The sequence below is a fragment of the Bos javanicus genome, chromosome 15 (genome assembly GCF_032452875.1).
Source record: "Bos javanicus breed banteng chromosome 15, ARS-OSU_banteng_1.0, whole genome shotgun sequence".
Lineage (NCBI taxonomy): Eukaryota > Metazoa > Chordata > Mammalia > Artiodactyla > Bovidae > Bos > Bos javanicus.
This window is the reverse complement of record NC_083882.1, coordinates 75,558,192-75,577,036: the sequence shown is the minus strand read 5'-3', so window position 1 is coordinate 75,577,036 and position 18,845 is coordinate 75,558,192. Positions and strand designations below refer to the sequence as shown.

Below are 18,845 nucleotides of genomic sequence, written 5' to 3'. Positions count from 1 at the left end.
CACACAAAGTGAGACCCACTCAGTAGGGAGGAATGCGAGCCCAGGCTCTGCAGGGGCTGGGGGTGACAGACTGACCCTCACTCAGAACTGAGCCCAATGACCATTTCCCCTCTTAAAAATGCAGTCAGCCTGATTTGACCAAATTGGGAATTAATCAACACAACCCTTTTCTGAGAAGGGCATGGCAACCCACTCCAGTATTCTTGCCTGGAGAATCCCGTGGACAGAGGAGCCTGGCGGGCTACATTCCATGGGGTCTCAAAGAGTCAGACACGACTGAAGCAACTTGGCTTGCACACACACAACCCTTTTTTTAAAATGATTGAACTAAGGTAAAACAAAATATAAAATGTGAACATGTTCCCCAGACCAGCCCGACAGCCTCAGTTCTGGCCCCAACAAGTGACAGAAGAGGACGACTCTGAGAAGAGGATGTGGTCCAGTCGCTTTGGGAAGCTGTGGGATGCTGCAGTTGCCACTGAGAATCCAGCATCCAAAACAAACAGGGATTTTTTTTTTTTTTTTTTGAGAAGCAGCTGCAAGGCAGTGGAAATGACACAAACTTGAAGTGAAAATATGCAGAGGCTTGTTGGTATACCCCTCTTCAGTTGTATGACCTTGAATTTCCTCCATCCTCCCTTTCCTTATTGTGAAAGGGAACAGCATAACTCAGACTTGGATGCAATGTTAGAGGTGGGCACGACTTTGTGGAGGACAGAAAGACATGGGGACATCAGTCATTTCTCTGCGTTTCTCCTTCTGGGGCCTGGCCTTCCTCCCCACTCCTCCTTCCACCTTCCAGACACCCTCTCCTTTCAGGTCTAGCTCACGCCCTGGCTCCCAGGACGGCTCTGCTTGCCTCCTTGGAGGTGTCATCTGCTCTCTCCCATCTGTTACTCACACAGGCTGTCTGCTGCCTGCCTCTGTCCCTGTTACTTACTCTCTGTTTCTGGTGGTCTCCCCAACTCATTTGCGAATAAAGAACTGTGTCTTCCACATGCTCAGCATGTGGGAGTGAAACAAGCCTTGAAATCACCTCTTCCTTGAGTGATATAATTGAGAGGCGAAATGATCTGCCCAAAGTTGCTCAACTCAGACAGTTAGGTCAGTACTAGAAGCCAGGTCCCTGGATGCCCAGTGGCACTCTCGATGGGGTGAAGGTGCAAAGGGGACCTGACTTTGCAAAGCATACAACTCCTCCCAGGGTGATTCGTCGAAATGTGTGATCATGACAAGCGTCTCTGATGGGTGGGTGCTGTCTGGTAAAGGCTTGAAGGCAGAGAAAAAGGTGGGGAGCCACTGGGGCAGTGGGCTTTGGGTCTAGGCTGGTCTAGGTTCAATCCTGTCCCTGCCCTCACTGTCTGGCCCCAGGAAACCTTCGTCCGTGGAAGTCAGCAAGTGCTTTTCCAGCTCATGCGTGCCTGATGCACTCGGCAGAGATCAGGGTAGATGTGTTTGGGCTGTATTACAGCCTACTGGGCAGTGTTCCCAAGGGAGGATGAGGTGTTCTATCCCCTCTGAGCCCCTTAGGGAGCTCTGATGGATGCATAATGCAGTGCGGGGACAGCAGCCCTCAGGTATCCGCAAGAAGTGGGTGTTGTGTCTCGTGTCTTTAGCACCTTCTCATGGACTCCGTCCATTGTCCAATCAATGAGGATAGTTAGGAATGCCCACTATTATCAAGTTCCAGCCTTCCCCAGGACTATCTGGGGACAAAGTTTCAATCAGGTCAGAGTGTCCACGAGTTGTCCTAGGGTAATGAAATGTACAGAGGGCAAGCACTAAACATGAGCTTTGAAACAGTGAAACCTCTGCCCCTCTCCAGGACTGCAGGGACTTCCCAATCTCCGAGTCACTCCTGCCACTGTGCAGAGCCACCTTGACCCCTGGCCAGCCCTTCCCTCAGCCACAGAGAGCGGAGGGGCGGGAGGAGAGCCTGGAGCAGGCAGCTGCTTGGGGGCCCTGCTGGGCCCTGCCTCGGTCTGAGGGCTGTTCTGTGGGCGGCCCACCCAGTGTGCCAGCGTTTCAAGCTCTAGATCTGGTTATCATTTCCTATTTCCTGGGGACTGGGCAGGTCCCCAGTATTGCCGCCTTTTATGTAACTTTGAATCTGTCAAATAAGAGAAATCTCAGTCCCCAGTGGAGGCAAAGATAGAAGATTCCACTCCTGTATGAGGGAGCTTTGCTTACTTAAGGCTTGACAAGCAGGTACGTCAAGAAAAGATGCCCTTTCCTCCAGGTGGAACTAAGCCTTACCCCAGGGCACATAGCCAGGCAAGTGGAGCACAAATCGCATTTTGGTCCTTATCTGGGCATCTTTGCACAGTGCACAAACCACACAACTGGACATGGGAGCCCTAGCCATAAGTATGTATTGCGTGTTCCCCACGAGCAGATGCTGCAGGAGCAAGGCAAGACGTAATCCCTGTGCTTATGGAGATTGTGCACTAGTGGGAGAGACTGACCACAACAGGCCAGGCAGTGATGGAGACAGTACAGGGTGAAAGCCATGCTCTAAAGCAAAGTGCAGAATGAGGTGGTAGGAAGGGACAGACTTGGAGGAGGGACTTAATTTAGAGCCTGTGGAGGTGGAGGTGGGTGGTTTGGCGGGGAGGAGTTGGGAGCCAGAAGTCAGACCCAGAAAGAGTTCAGCCTGTTTGAGAAGCAGGTTGCTCAGTGGCTGGAGAGGGGTTTGGGGGTGATGTCAGAAAGGTGAACACAGCCAGGCTGGGCAAGCACTTACCCAAGGGAGTTTAGATCTGGTTCTAAGTGTGGTGGGACCACATTCATTTCTGAGTCATTGAGTGCCAAAGGGGAGGGGGAGAAGGAATAAGAGAGGAAGACAAGGAGAAGAGAAAACAAAGGCAGATGAGAGCAGTGGGGGAGGGTAACCATGACAGGCCTGGGGAACTCCTTTGGACACAGCAGCAGGGCGCCCGGGCCACGGATGCCCAGGGGCTGGACTGACAGGGCTGACATCTCGGCAGGCCCCGGCGTGATTCACGTTGGTGGAGATTATGCTGCACTTGGCAGTGATATTTTGCCTCCCCAGGTCATGTTCCTCGGAGCAGAAAGGAACCCCAGCCTTTCCTCTGCCTCCGCTGAAAGCTCAGGTCATCTCCTCTCCCTTCTGTGGGTGGAAACAGGTAGGAGGACCTCTTGTGGACTAACTGGAGTGATTTGTGTTTGCAGTTTAACGTCAAAAAGTCCACAGAGCCCGTCCAGCCCCGAGCCCTCCTGAAGTTCCCAGACATCTATGGACCCAGGCCAGCCGTGACGGCCCCCGAGGTCATCAACTATGCCGACTACACGCTGAAGACCACGGCAGAGCCCGCTGCACCGGCCAGCCCCCAGGCCCCGAATGACAGCCGCCTCAAGAGGCAGGTCACAGAGGAGCTGTTCGTCCTTCCTCAGAATGGTAGGGCTCTCCTGCCCCTCACTCTTGTGTGGACGATACCCAGCAGGGTTGGAAAGCATCTCTAGCTGGTGGGCGTGGCCAGCCCGTGTCCGCAGCGTTGGACACTGGGCGAGCAGAGGGCACCAGGCTTTGGAATTACACTCCGTTATTCCCCACGTGTTCCCACATTGTGTCTTTGCAAGGCCTCCAGCTTTCCACTGGGAAATGGAGAGTCCCTTCCAAGCTGTGTGTACAACTACAAAGAAGGGATAAAGAGTTGTGGTTAAACTATGGGCTTCATTCAGAGTCATGGGTTTAATTCTCTCCCTTTTTATGTACCCACTGTGTGACCCTGGTCATATCGATCATCTTTCTGGGCCTCAGTTTCCCTGGGTATAAAATAAGATGGCACTATCACCTGCCCAGTAAGGCTGTTGTAAAATGTAAATATAACAATGCATATGAAGTGTTTAGATCAGAGCCTGGCACAAGGATATAATCAAAGCATCGTTAATATTATTATTTCCATTCTCCTTCTCATCAACATCAAGAATGGAACGCCTTTTCGTGTAAGGCAATTTGCTGGGCCCTGGGGCAGATATGGAAACAGAGACAGTCCCTAACCCAAAGGAACAGAGCACACAGACTTTTATAAGGAGATAAAAAAAAACCCAGCCAGGAGAATGGATTGTTATGTGGTTTGGGGTTTTGTTCTGTGTGGTTAGAGAGGGGGATGGTGGAAACCTGCTCTGACGCTGACCTGACTCCTAAGGCATCTCTTGGTCGGGGGCCAGCACCCACGCGCTGGCCAGTGAACAGGTGGCCCCTCCTCCAACCCGGCCCAGGACCACAGTGATTATGCTGGCATTTCTTCAAGAACAAATTCAGGTAGTACCTGAGGCAGAAAGGAATCCTGGTTTGCCTTTAGCCTCCAGGTTTGCCAGCCCACATTTTAAATTAAAATAGACCCATCGAGGACTTGAGAGCTAAGCTGAGCTCTCAAGGTGGGTGGGGAACAATTTGCAGGAGGACCTTGGGAGTGGTTATCAGAATCAGACTCACAGGATGGCTCCATTGTCTTGGGAGCCCCAGTGTCCTTGCCTGGAGAAATCCCATGGACAGAGGGCCTGGAGGGCTGCAGTCCATGGGCTCACAAAGAGTCGGACGTGACTGAGTGACTAACACACACACACCAGATTTCTTAAAGTTGGGATGAAGCCAGGCATGCGCACTGTCCACCAAGCACAGTAGCAGAGCACTTCAGAGTCTGGAACTGAAGGATTCAGAGCACATTTGTCTTCCCTTTCCGGTTCCTCATTCCTTTTCCCACTGCAGAAGGCAACAACCAAGTTCTGATTCCACTGATTCCAATCAGTGGAATTCTGATTCCAATCTGCTGCTGCTGCTGCTAAGTCGCTTCAGTCGTGTCCGACTCTGTGCGACCCCATAGACGGCAGCCCACTAGGCTCCTCTCCCTGGGATTCTCCAGGCAAGAATACTGGAGTGGGTTGCCATTTCCTTCTCCAATGCATGAAAATGAAAAGTGAAAGTGAAGTCGCTCAGTCGTGTCTGACTCTTAGCGACCCCATGAACTGCAGCCTACCAGGCTCCTCCGCCCATGGGATTTTCCAGGCAAGAGTACTGGGGTGGGATTCCAATCTAGCAAGGGTGAATTGGCTCAGCAAGTACTGAGCAGAAGCTAGAGGGTGCAAGGGAGGAGAACGCTGGATCAGTCCAGCGTTAACTGGATCATGTCCCCATGATGTGCCGAATTCAGTCCGCTCCTACAAGCAAAGATCCTCACTGGCCCTTTGTCGGGCTCAGGGTCCTGATTCTTGAAGCTGCATCCACTCCCGCATTTCCCAGGGTGCTGGCTTTGGTTTGGTCTTGGTTTGGTTTGGAGTTTGAAGGCTGAGGCAGTCTGAGAGCTGACAGCGCTGGGTGCCAGGCGAGCCCCGTCTGGCGCTGACCCCGCTGCCGTTGTCCAAGCCACCTGGGTCCTGAGTGCTTGTGTGTCTGGCTTTCCACATGGCTGTTCACATCCTGGTCAATTTGTTCCTTGCTTAGACACACCAGGGAGATTCTTCACTACTCGCAGGAACCCGATAATGAACCATTTTGAAAATTAAATACTCCTCTATGTTTTTACCCTTTAAATTAATTCTGAAAATTAAAAAAAAATTAATTCCAATTTATTTCAAGTGAAGTCTGCTGCAGCTGCTGAATCCTTTTATCCTTGAATTATGCTTGACTAATGAGACTCTTCCAGATGTTTGGCTACAGTCCAAGTTAGGGGAAGAGTGAGTGATAGCTGTAGTTTTACTAACTGAATTAAAGATAAGGTCATTCATTTATTCAGCAAGTAATCACTGAACATGGTTTAGAGTGAACTAAAGTCCACTCTACTCTCCCTAAGCTTGACTCCTTGTTTGACATTTATTTCCAGCCATGAACTCCTGGGGAGCATGGACTGGACTCTGTAGAGAGGTGGAGCTGGAGATGGGCTGGGGAAGGGTTTGCCTGACACAGGCTGACTGGAGCCACATACGCTGTGACAGTTTCCCCTGCTGAAAACTCACCAGGGGCCAGGCCCTGAGCTAAGGGCTTTTCTCACTTTATTTCATTTAATGCTCAAGGAACCGCTGTCACTCCCATTCTAAAGATGAGGAAACCGAGGTTCAAAGAAGTCAAGTAACTTGTCCGGGATCCCATAACTATTATGTAGCAGCTCATGTCTGACACCAAAGCCCAGGTCTTGCCCACTGGGCTGTGATGGTCCCTGGAAAGCTGATGCCCAGGACCGCAGGTGGTGCCACCATGCTTTTGCACCTAGTTAGGAAGCTTTTGATTTGGGTTCGTGGCCTAGCTGGCAGAGATGGAAAATTATGGGCTGGAAAACAGGATCCCAGTGTGGGTGTCAGTAATGACTTTACCTTCTTGATAGGTGTGGTGGAGGATGTCTGTGTCATGGAGACCTGGAACCCAGAGAAGGCCGCCAGTTGGAACCAAGCTCCCAAACTTCACTACTGCCTGGACTATGACAGGCAGAAGGCCGAACTATTTGTGACTCGTCTGGAAGGTATGCTCTTAGCCGACTTTCACGGCCTTCTGTGTGGTCTGCCTGAGCATCTGTGGCTGCAGGGAGCACTGGGGGCTAGAGGAGCACTCTGCAAAAAACAAGCCCCTGAGGCCTGCGATCCTCAGATACACAGGGGTTTTTCCTCTCTCTCATATACCAGTCCAAACTGGGGATTCCCGGTTGGCGGCCATCTTTCCTCCAAACAGTGATTCAGGGACCAGACTCTTTCTCTCTGAGGCCTCCTTGTGGCCTATTCCCAGCAGGTGGAAAGATGGGGAGAACAGGAAGAGGGCACAGCTGTTCCTTAGAAACTGTATCCTACGTATGCTTACTTCCCATTGGCTGAAACCAAGTCACAGGACGGCTGACTGTAAGGAAGGCTGGGAAAAGTGGCTTACTGTGTTCCCACTTAAAAGAATGGGTTTTTTGTTTGTTTGTTTGTTTTGGTAAACAGCTAGTCATCTCTGTCACAGATGCCTTTGACATTGAACAGGGCTTTGCGCTGGACACAGAGGGTGTTCTGAATGGTCAGCAAAGCTTCTGTAGTCCTAGAACCCAGCAGTCTTTCCTATGGGATCAGATCGTGCCTGGTCTCCTTACCCTGATAATTCATTTTACCATCGGCAAACAAAGCTAAGACTTTGCAAAGGACATGGGGCTAAAAATGGGCTACTCTGTGATGCCTGGAAACTAGAAGCTGGGAACAAGAAAAACTGGAGTTTTGTATTTAATTTTGCTTTTTTGATGGAGTATTTTTCCTTTTAGTTTTCTTTTATGATTTTTTTTTTTTTTAGCATTTCATAGACTTTCTTACATTTTGTCTTAACAATAGTCCCATTTTACAGTTTTGAAAACTAAAGTCTAACAACATCAAGTGACTTGTCTAAGATCACTCTGGCTATTTGGTGCCAGAGTCAGGACAAGGCCAGTTTCCCTGAAGCTCAGTTCAGGTTTCTTTCTATTAGGACACTGGCCTCTGTTCTTTATCTTCTCGTTCTGAGTAACACTAGATACCACTTCACACATTGTCACTGAGGAACCAGTCATGAAAGCTCTCCAGGTGCAAACTGGAAAGCTCCACTGGGAAAGCATTAAAAACACTGAGGTTCAGAACATAAAACAACACTCATGAGGTTGTGGCCCAGCGATTCACATCACAAGTGGTTATGTGATAAATATTTAAAATAGAGAACAAGTGAGTTACGGTATCCACAGCAACCCTAATAAAAATCATCAGCAGTTTGTGGGCCCAAGCCCCTTGGAGAAGTCTCGGAATAATGAGAAGGATCTCCTATTTCCGAACGGCTTCCCCAAAGGCTATCTCACAAAGCCAGTGCGGTCAGCCAGCCCCAGTGGGGTCTCTTTCAGACCCCCAAGGTCATGGCCGCGAAGGCAGATCCTGCAGCTCATAGCAGGGCCATGCTTCTCACCTCCCCTTGTCCCTGACAAGCCCCCCACGTCTGTGCCTGTTTCTCCCTGGCTGCAGCTGTGACCAGCGACCACGATGGAGGCTGTGACTGCTACGTCCAGGGCAGCGTGGCCAACAGCATGGGCTCCGTGGAGGCCCAGACGGCCCTCAAGAAGCGGGAGTTGCACACCATGTGGGAGGAAGGCCTGGTGCTCCCCCTGGCCGAGGAGGAGCTCCCCACAGCGACCTTGACACTGACCCTGAGGACCTGCGACCGCTTCTCCCGCCACAGTGTGGTCGGGGAGCTGCGCCTCGGCCTGGACGGGGTGTCCGTGCCCCTGGGGGCTGCCCAGTGGGGCGAGCTGAAGACTTCAGTGAAGGTAGGGTCGCCTCTCCCTGGGGTGGCAGGGCATGACTGGGCCAGTGCTCATGAAACGAGCTTGGAGACCTTCCCAGCCTGGGGATGGGAGTCTGGGCAGGGAGGCGGGGTGTAAAAGTGAGGTGGAGTCTTGAATAGGGTGGGCGGGGGGCGGTTAGAGGAAACTGATAGCCCAGGATTTGGGGATTCCTGGGGTCTAGTCTTGCTTCTAGCTTGCCAGGCACAGACACCCCTACCCCTGGCCTCACCATCATGGAAAAGATCTCACTGTGAGCGCCCTGACTCTGGTGCTGACGATATTTATCCCCATCTAGAACCATTCACACTCCCTGTTGCATCCGCTGCGTGCCAGGCACTGCAGGGGAGAGGAGCACCTCTATTCGTAGAGAGTACAGGCCCGAGGGAGAAACTGGCACAAAAGACGGCGATGATGGTGGTGGCTGTGATACTGAGGATGTCTGACATAAGACGTCTAAGAGGGGCCAAACTGAAGTGCTCTGGGACAGAGAGTTCTAGAAGGCCTGGTGTGCAGTGCCATTTCTGCTGGGCTCTGAAGGAGTGACCACGGCTAGGGACCCAGGTTGGGTCTCCCCACCCCTCCCCGGCTGCCGAAGCCGTGAGTGGAAAACAAGCGTCTGCTGAGATGTCACGCTGTCCAGAGAGGTTCCTTGGAGAGCCAACCACCAATCCCCACAGGCCAGGGCAGTGAGCAGGTCAAGGAGGGTCAGGGCTGCGGGGCAGTGTGTGGTTATTTACGCCCTCATCCAAGGGCCCATCATGATGGTGCCTAGAGGGACCCTTCTGGATGGCCAGTCTCTCAACCAGCTGGTCAGTGCCTTCTCTGGAGGCTATATAGCCTGCCAAGCCTAAAATAGTTACTATCTGGCCCTTTATAGAAAAAGTTTGCCGACTCCCATGAGTAATAAAAATAGGAAGAAGAGTAGTAATTTTTGAGCGCTTACCATCTATCAGTTGCTATGCTTGAAACTTTACCTAAGTTCTGCCCCTAATGAGCAAAGCAGGACTGATTACAGGAGTATGCGTTGATAGGCAAGAGCAGTGTGGCTTAGAGAAGCTCAGTAACCAGTGTGGGGTTGCCCAGCTGGAACCTGGCATGCTCGGCCTTGAGGCCAGGTCAGTCTGCTGGTAAAGCCCGCATTGTCCTGTTGCCGCCGTGAGACATAAGCGCCCAGAAGCACAGGAGCTGTGGTCAGCAGGCGCCTTTCCTGGTGGACACCGCCGGGGGAGAGTATGCTTTCGCTCCCCATCTGCTGCGATCTCTTCTTTGCCTCCTTTTCCTCTCTTTCCCAGGCTCAGAAAATTGATAAACATTGACAGCCACTCTCAGCTGAAACCAGGCTGTTCCCCAGCACACTCTGTAATTAGTGTGCAGTTTGGGACTTGTGTGGAATCACAGCCGGGGCCCCTGGGAAGAGGCGCCCAACACGTGGGTTTCTTCAGCTGGTAACCCAGCTTCCTCAGGAGACGGAGGGCCTCCCCCTCCAGGCCTCTGGAGTGTTTGGTGCTGCCCGCAAAGGGTGGCAGTCCAACAGGTAGAAGTCTCAGGCACCTAGCCTGCCTCTACCCTTTCCCCTAGAAGAAAACTTACCCATTCATTCCACAAAGGTCTTGTCCGGTTTCCACCACGTGCCAGGCAGTGTGCCCGAAGCTGAGAGCTCAGGAGATGAGGACAAAGACCCACCCTCGTGACTCACTCATCTCGATCATCGCACTCACTGTAGCCATCACTGTTCCACAAATACACTCCTGCATGTGCTTGGACCCCTGGCCTGTTTGCCACAGATAAGAACAATGTCAGAGGGCAGCATGGAGTCAGAAGTCAGAAGCGCTGCTCTCGGTGTAAGTGGTAAGGGAGAGCCCCAAGGCCCGGCTACGGAGCCCCTCTGCCTGACCATCCAGAGCAGATCCTACGGGCTGATTTGAACAAAGTGGGTGGAGCCATCAGCTGCTGTAGCCCACGTGTTTTTCCTGTCTTGGTCAGAATGGGTTAAAGGAAGTGCCGGCTGTGTCCCAGTTCTCACCGGGAGATGGCCAGCCAAAAGTGGCATGTGTGTCACCGGGGACCACGGGGTGGCCCACCCCAAGGACAGCTGGAGCGATTCCCTGAGAGCCCGCGAGAAAGATGGGGAGCAGGAAAAGACAGGGAGAGGATGGCGAAAGAAAGAGGGTTCTTTTTTGTCGGCAGGTACTTTCAACAGCAGAGCCGAGGGGGCAGGTGGCTGTGGTGTCGCCGCCTGGGCTCGTCTGGGGCTTTGGGCACCCTGCACAGAGCTGCGGAGCCCTTCACAGGTTGCGGGGTCCAGGCTCCTCTCACTTGGGCACCATGTGGCCAAAGCCCAGGCCAACACCTGTGGATGGACCTCCAAGAAGTGCCACTGAAGCAGAAGCCTGGTGCTCATCCCAGGTCAGCAACACCCCACTGGGCGCCTGGACAGGCGCCTGAGCTCAGCTCCTTCACTGTGAAAGGAGAGGTCTGTCCGTCGAGGATGCTGGAGGACCACAGGTTTAGGACTTGGGCTTTGCCATCAGACCAGACCCCCCATTCGAGGCTCAGTTTCACTACTTAACTGGCTTCATGGGGCTTCCCTGGTGGCTTAGACCATTAAGAGTCTGCCTGCAGTGCAGGAGACCTGGGTTCATTCCCTGGGTCGGGAAGATCCCCTGGAGAAAGGAATGGCTACCCACTCCAGTATTCTTGCTTGGAGAATTCCATGGACAGAGGAACCTGGCGGGCTACAGTCCATGGGGTCACAAAGAGTCGGACACGACTGAGTGACTAACACACACACACACACACACGCACGCACTGGTTACGTGAGCTCAGGCAGTGAAGCGCACTCTGAGCATCAGGGACTCAGACTTCAAATGGGAACCAGGTCAGTATCCCTCTTACTCCTGGATGCCTCGCCCTTCCTTCTCACGACACGTATCATGTGTCAGCTGTGAACCAGGTGCTGGGAATACCTTTGTGCGGATGACAGCCTCAGTGGATAGGTATCGTAACTGCACCTAGCAGAGTGTGTTGTGTTAGCTGCTACCCTTAATGCCGCTACCAAAGTTCCTGGCAACTCCCAGAAACATTCCATCACACGACCAGCCACCTAGGGCTAATTGAATTGTTGCGGTCATACTGAAGACATGTTTTCCGAATGTATGACCCAAGCAGAGGGCTGGCCAGCTCCTCCATCCTCCAGCTTTACTCCCCAAACCCTGTCTCCCCTTCACCCAGAAACATTGTTCCCAATTAATATTCTCAAGAAGTAGTGACTATCCTTTCTTGATAACTGATGATAATCATCAAAGCTAGGGTAAAGATGCCGTCGTGTGCACCAGCCACTGTTCTAAGCCGTTAAATAATTCCTCATTTAATTTTCACCACCCTATTGGGTGGAGATATTATGGTTCCCATCTTACAGATGGGGAAATGAAGGTTTGGGAAAGTGAAATAACTTGCCCGAGGTCACATGGCTAGTAAATGGTGAGATCAGACTTGAGACCCAGATGGTCAGATTCTGGAGTCCATACACTTCTCTCTACCCTTAGACTATGACCTGCCTCCTGTGGGGACTCTCGCTTATTTTTTGCCCTCAGTGGATTTGTTGAAATTCCAAACAAACTCTTGCAGGAATCTCAATGGAGAGACTCTGTAAAGCTGCAGACGGTGGGGGGTGGGGGAGGGGCAGGCGGCTGGACACACTGGATGCTTCTTGGAGGCTTCAGCAAAGCGCAGTTCCTGGGAGTGTCTGTGGCATGTTAGCTCCCACCGTATGCCTGGCCTTTGTTGACATGGTTGGTCGTTCTGTAGGCCAAGCCAAGCCCTGCTCAGCATTAGTGCATCACATTATTGATGTGATCACATCACATCTCTCAACCCTGCAGGGGCTGGAAGGGATTCTTTTCCAGAGTAATGCCTTGCAACATCCTGCTGCTCCGGGAACCTGATCAGTCAATGCAGTGGTTTTCAAACTAGAACCCTAGGGGCAGTGGTTTTCAAACTAGAACCCTAGGGTTCTGTGCAAAGATGCCTGAGGGGGTCACAGGTGATGAACTGAGAGGAAGTCCTGGCCTTCTGTCCTGCCCGCATCCTGAATGGCATCTCTTTGATCTGTTTGGTACGTTGGGTTTGAATACGAGCTGTTTGGAAAATCACGATTGTGACGAATGAAACAAACTCATATTGAAACACATGCTGGCGTAGGATCTCTCTACGCCCTCCTCCCTTCTGCAGCCCTGATGGGTAAGTGATTTCCAGGATGCCTCCTGGATACAACTCCAGGGTGACCCCAGCCTCAGCGATAGTGACGGGGCCAGAGGGCATCCCTAAGTGAGGCTGCCCTCCTGCCTCCCCGATTCTGTTTCAGGAGCCGTCTGCGGGGACAGGAGAGGTCCTTCTCTCCATCAGCTACCTCCCGGCCGCCAACCGCCTCCTAGTCGTGCTGATTAAGGCCAAGAACCTCCACTCTAACCAGTCCAAAGAGCTCCTGGGGAAGGGTGAGTGAGGTGTGAGAGGGGAGCCAGGGCCCCTCTAGGGATGTGCACAGATGGAGGTGACGCTTGGGAGGCAGTGGGGATGGGTGAGCAGGGCCCTGGCACGTGAGTACCTTTGTAGAGTCAGCCTCAGCTGTGTCCTCCACCCCCAAGCTCACAAACCAGTTCTGAAGGACACCCTCACTTCCCTAAAGTCATGTCCATTAACTCCCAGGCCAGTCCTACACGTTAGCGCCCAGGGGTCAGCTTCCTAGGGCTCCCACCTTGCAGATCCATTGTGAGAAGAACAGCCTGATCCACGGTTCACAGGAAGCCCAGGATCAGACTGTAGCCAGGGAGTGGAGAATCTGGGCTGTAGGGGAAGCTTGGCCCCACTTTGTCACCCAGACCTGGCTGGGCACATCTTCTGGGCAGGTGGTGGGATTTCCCTTCTCCAGTCTCAGCTAGCCACCACTCTGCTCCCCACACCCACCCTAGACTCCTCTCTCTTCCCAGCCTTTGTCGACCTGCCATCCCCACACCAGCTGGGTGTGGGTGACGGCAGAAGGCGTGTGGGCGCACAGGCTGAGGAGGCGTCTCTGCCCCATATACGCAAATAAACATCTCTTCAATGCCCCGGAAGCCTTGGCTTTTCCCTCTGGATACTCCAGCACAGGCCCCAAGGCTTAAGGACCAAACAGCCTCTCTGGTCAGAGCAGGAAAGAAAGCAGCATTGGTCAGTCGTGTGACACCCGGACTGGGAGCCAAGTGCTCAGAGCAGGATATAAATACATAGATATTTATAGCAGGAAGCAAATAAAGAATTGCCTCTGCAGTCAGGACCTTTGGGCAAGATATTTTTGACGAATGAAAAATCACCCAAGTTGGTCTGGCTGACAGATCCCTGAGCCAGAGGTCAGAACTCAATGCCTTTGCCTCATCCCCTCTAGACAATTCTTTGCCTCCTGCTGTTTTTTTTTTTTTTTTTTAATTTTTATAGCTCCTGTCAGGACAATTACAGCTCAACACTTTATCACTCAAATATCTCTGTTGAAATAACAAAGTAACCACCTGGGGGTGATAATTATAGCAATAAATATAGAGTAACAATTATTCTCACATTAGCTTTGGAAATCCTGACTGATGAAAACACGATCCCAGTCTAGAGCCTCAAGATGCTATGTGAAAGCTTGTCTAGTAACCTGCTGCCTGATTTCTGGGGTGGGGGTTGAGAGCTGGGCAGCTCTACTGGGGTCAAGGCAGGCTGCCCTCACCCTCCACGTGGGGTGGGATCCTCCAGTAAAACTTGCAAAAGAACAGAAGAGAAAAGCTCAGTCAACCAGCAGGAGACCTGCTATCTCAGGAAGAGACGAAAATGCTTGGATGAAGAACTAAGCGGATGAAGATGTAGGGATAGCGTAGTGTTCCTGGTCTGAGTTTAAAATCAAGCTGCAGGATGTCTGAACCATTATCCTGGGCCTGGTTTGATATGGGACATGAAGGCATTCAGAGGGGCTCTTGAGAAAGGTTTCCTAGCGGTGCTTCAGCATGACCCTATCATGGGCCACCCAATGACCAGCCATAGGTACTGTGCTCTGATCTGGTTTCCATAATCCAGGCAGGAGCTTTTGCTGTATCCCTCTGTTGAATAAATACATGGCCCATGAGGTAGGGGGAAAGGGATGGTGGAGCAGAAGCCTCAGTGAGGATCTAGAGCCAGAGACCCTGTCTCTCCATCCCCAAGAGGCAGCTCCACCCCAGCTCTCCCCGCCCCAGACCCCAGAAGCTCACTCCTGTCCCCTCTCTCTGTCTCTTTCCTCCGTCCCTCCCCAGATGTCTCTGTCAAGGTGACCTTAAAGCACCAGGCTCGGAAGCTGAAGAAGAAGCAGACGAAACGAGCCAAGCACAAGATCAACCCCGTGTGGAACGAGATGATCATGTTCGAGCTGCCGGATGACCTGCTGCGGGCCTCCAGTGTGGAGCTGGACGTGCTGGGCCTGGGCGCTGAGGGGCAGAGCTGCGTGCTCGGCCACTGCAGCCTGGGCCTGCATGCCTCAGGCTCCGAGCGCAGCCACTGGGAGGAGATGCTGAAGAACCCACGCCGGCAGATCGCCATGTGGCATCAGCTGCACCTCTAGGCAGCCACCCAAGCCGCCGCCCTCCTGGGGTACAGTCTGCGCCCCCCACCCCACTACCCTCTGTCCCCTCCTCTTGTGCCCCATCCGCATTCTGACACCAGAAGACAGACGTGTGTGCAGAGACCAGGACCCTCTTCCTCTCCCATCACACTCCTATTTCTTAATGAGCAAGGACGGAGACAGGACATGTGGGTCAGAAGGAACACATTTTGCTGATCTGTGTTATTGAAAGAGACGCTTATCAAATATGATCCATGTGCAGGTTTTGCAGTGGGTGTCAGATGCACAGAAAGCTGAATTGGGGAAATCACAGATGCAAAGAATGTGGCTTTTAAAAAATAAGCGTGTCAAGAAGGATGACAGAAATGCTGTATCCTGGATCATCTCAAAAGAATTAGAGATGGTCAGGGCGGGATGGAAAATCAGCCGACATGAAATCGTGCTACTGACCCAAGGCACTAACCCAGCAGTTCCCAAACAGTGTGTGAAGAATCACCAGCAGATTCCCGGACCCTGCTTTAGACATTCCAAATCCATCATCCTGGCTGGACCCCAGGAGCCTGCGTCTTTAACAAGCACAGAGTGGTTCGGATGAAGAGGCTGAAGCACTGCATTTGGAGAAATCCCTTTCGCAAAACCCCCAACTCGGTTTCACAGTCCTTGTCGGGCCCCCAACTCCCGGGGCAGCCAGTGCCAATTGCTGGACATTTCAACCACAGTGTGAAATTTAGGAGCCTCCGTTTTTCATTTTAATCATTTGAATTCTTAACGTTCTCGTTTGCGCTTTTTTTGGATCCTGCTCTTGGACTGAATTTTGTGCTTTCTATTGAATAAGTGTATTGTTTCATCTCAAAATCAGTGTATGTTATACTTGGGGAGCCCTTCCCTGACCAGGAGTAGGTGGGATTCCCCCGTTGGTTATTGGGCACTAGTTGTCATGTCCACCAGCATCACCAAAGTGACCCTCTGAGTCAGACTCCTTCCTTCTCAGCCTACCAGCCGCGTGAGAAGGAATTCCATCCAGGGCGCACGTTAATTTAGTCCGGGTCTGTGGAAGGGGAGGAGGATAGGACATCTTTCAGAGTGTGCCTCTGTCTCTGTGTTTAGGACCTATCACATTAATTAGTAAATAATCAGCAGCTAGGATTCACATTGCTACCTGATTATTCCACATAGCTGTCCACATCATTAAGTATAATATTATGAGCCTTGCTCGAGTGGATGTAATATTTGCCTGGGTACCAGGATTTCTGGGTTCTGTTGCTGACCATCCATAAAAGCAGCCTAATGGTGTGGCAGCTTGGTCTCTGTGAATGATGCAATAGATGAAATTGTACTCCCATGCCATAGGCACTCCTCACTAGAAACAAACTCCGAGGCCACCAGCAGATCATTTTTAAGTTTCCTGTTGGCAGCTGAGCATCCCTGGCAAGTGCCAGACATTTCTAGAACCACGGACTCTGCATCTGGACTTTTTAATACTGACAGCCAAACTCTGGGCCTTCAGAGGTCACCCTGGGCCCCTGATCTAGAAGAGAATTCCTTTCCTTCAGTCCTGTAACAAGTCAAGTCATTCTTGGTCTCTGCCTGAGAGTTTGAGCAGAGACGTGTCATCTTTTGTCATCACTTTCCCTTTCTGGACAGCAGTAGGAAAGCATTTAGAGATAACTTCTGCCGATCCCCTGAAGGAACAGAAACAATATCTCATTGCTCACAAATGAGAAGATCTTTCACGTAATCGGACATTTCTCCCATTAAGTCTGGCCACCTCCTGCCAAGTGTTTTTTAGGCAAGGCGTGTGTCACGGACTTCCCACAACACATCTTTCGAGAGCCCTCTCACCACTTTGGCCTCCCTTTTTTGGTTGGCATGCCGAAACAGAGCAAAGCCTCCCCTGCATAAGCTGACCAGCACTCAGTTCTTGGTGACAACTGCTACTCTGATCCAGAGGAGTCTGGATCCTAGACTTAACATCAGGAAAGGTGGGTTCTACTTCCTTCTAAGTCCACGAGCCTACCATACAGTCACACCAAAGGATGTTTGCAGTGAGCTCTCGGGGCCCCTGATGCCAGAGTATCAGGTCCACCCACAGCCGTCTATCATGAGGCATTCATTTCTTTGGTGTCAAAGGTTTTGTTTTCCAGAATCCAGACAAAACGGGTGTCCTTGAAAGGAGTCAAGTGTCTCTGCCTGACATGTTCGGTGTCAGCCTTCATCTCACTAAACAGAGATAAGACAGGTTTTGCAGGGGGGGTTGCCTGTTGTGTGCACTGGTGTATTCCAAGCACCTAGAATACAGTTGACTCATCGACCCTTAATAAAAATGTGTTGAATGAATTAGTGAATGAAGGGTGGGTAAAGGAGTAGGAGGAAAAATATACATTTTTATCTAACTTGAATGCAAATCCGAGTCCTAGTTGAGTTCTCAATGGTAAGGTCATCAGAAACCTCAGCAGCTGGCCTAGAAATTCATAATGTTGAGTATTACCATTCACCTAATGACAATTTATAGCTCACTATGTAAATAATTGGGCTTCCCTGGTGGCTCAGATGGTAAAGAATTTGCCTGCAGTGACAGAGACCAGGTTCAATCACTGGGTTGGGAAGATCCCCTGGAGAAGGGAATGGCAACCCACTCCAGTATTCTTGACTGGAGAATCCCATGGACAGAGGAGCCTGGTGGGCTACAGTCCATGGGGTTGCAAAGAGTCGGACACGGCTGAGTGACTTTCCCTTTAATTTTACTTTATGTAAATAATTAACATAGTGAGCTATAAGGATGAGGATATATAGATGAGAATATAAAAGCTATGTTTCCCACCAGAACTCCCTCTCAGTGAATTTTAAATTCCCAGAGATATCAGACTTGCAGATGAAAAAACTTCAGTAATCTTTGCATCCGCTTACCTTGTACCAGATACTTTTGCAATTGACTACCAGATTAGAGTAATTGGGTCTGTGCGAATGCGTCCGATCTTTTCTTTAAAAGAAACACTTGGTCCTTTGCCAGGGAGCATTTTCTAAGTGCATGAAGCAGAGGTGAAAATAAAGGGAGAAACCGTGTCCGACTGGGCTGTTGCCCACAAGGTGATCTGGCTTTGTCACAGATACAGCGATGGGGTAGAAAACTGAGAGTCTAATCTCATTCATCTTGCGACTCACTTCTTACATCAAGTCCGTATGTATTTGTTGAGTGCCTATTGATCAAGACCTTGCCCGCGGCTGCCCATTTCAATTTGAGATATGACTCTTGGTGTAGATTGAGTAATGATGAATCTCCTCCAGTCAATGCTGTATAGAGAGAGCTGGATGGGAGAGCAGTCCTCTGGGGCAGCTCCTCTGGGATATAAAGGAGTCCTGGGCAGCAGGCGACTGCAGCCTACGCCAGTCGGAGGTGAGGACCACCAAAAAAGACCTAGTCCTTGTGATTTGTTTTTGCTGCCTGTGTTTCCTGTTGTCAGTGCCGTGTCTATTCTGTGATCACGAACCGAAGCACAAAAAGACGCATGAGATGTTGTACTCATATGTCTGGTGTCATACTTTGGAGTAAAAACCTCTCAGTGGTTAATAAATAACTTCTAACAGGGCCAGCTGCCTAGTGTGTGCATGTGTGTGTTCGAGTTCCTGTTTCTTAATACTCGGGACATGGATTTCCCTGGTAGTCCAGTGGTTATGAATCGACTTCCTAATGACCCCTCGCACCACAGATACTGAAGCCCGCACACCTAGAAGCTGTGCTCCACAGCAGGAGAAGTCACCACAGTGAGAAGCCCATGCAGAAGACCCAGTGCAGCCATCGGTGAATGGACAAATATTTTTTAAAAGATGAAGCATAAAAAAATAATAAATAAAAAACTTTAGACATAGGCAATGCAGAAAAATAATCCGATAAACACACGTGAACTCCTGCCAAGTTTTATAAAACTTGACAAATATAGTTGAAATCCCCTTAGCCT

The 18,845-nt window shown here is 51.0% G+C and overlaps 1 protein-coding gene across 1 annotated transcript in view; it reads left to right on the top strand.

Moving 5' to 3' along the window:
• SYT13 (synaptotagmin 13) overlaps positions 1 to 18,476 on the top strand; it is a 42,217-nt gene extending 23,741 nt beyond the window's left edge. Inside the window, exons 2-6 of the mRNA XM_061381233.1 lie at positions 3,193 to 3,418; positions 6,342 to 6,476; positions 7,963 to 8,264; positions 12,646 to 12,775; positions 14,585 to 18,476. Of these exons, the coding sequence (XP_061237217.1) occupies positions 3,193 to 3,418; positions 6,342 to 6,476; positions 7,963 to 8,264; positions 12,646 to 12,775; positions 14,585 to 14,889 (1,098 nt within the window). The 3' untranslated portion in view covers positions 14,890 to 18,476. The remainder of the gene's footprint in view (positions 1 to 3,192; positions 3,419 to 6,341; positions 6,477 to 7,962; positions 8,265 to 12,645; positions 12,776 to 14,584) is intronic.
• Positions 18,477 to 18,845: the final 369 nt, after the last annotated feature.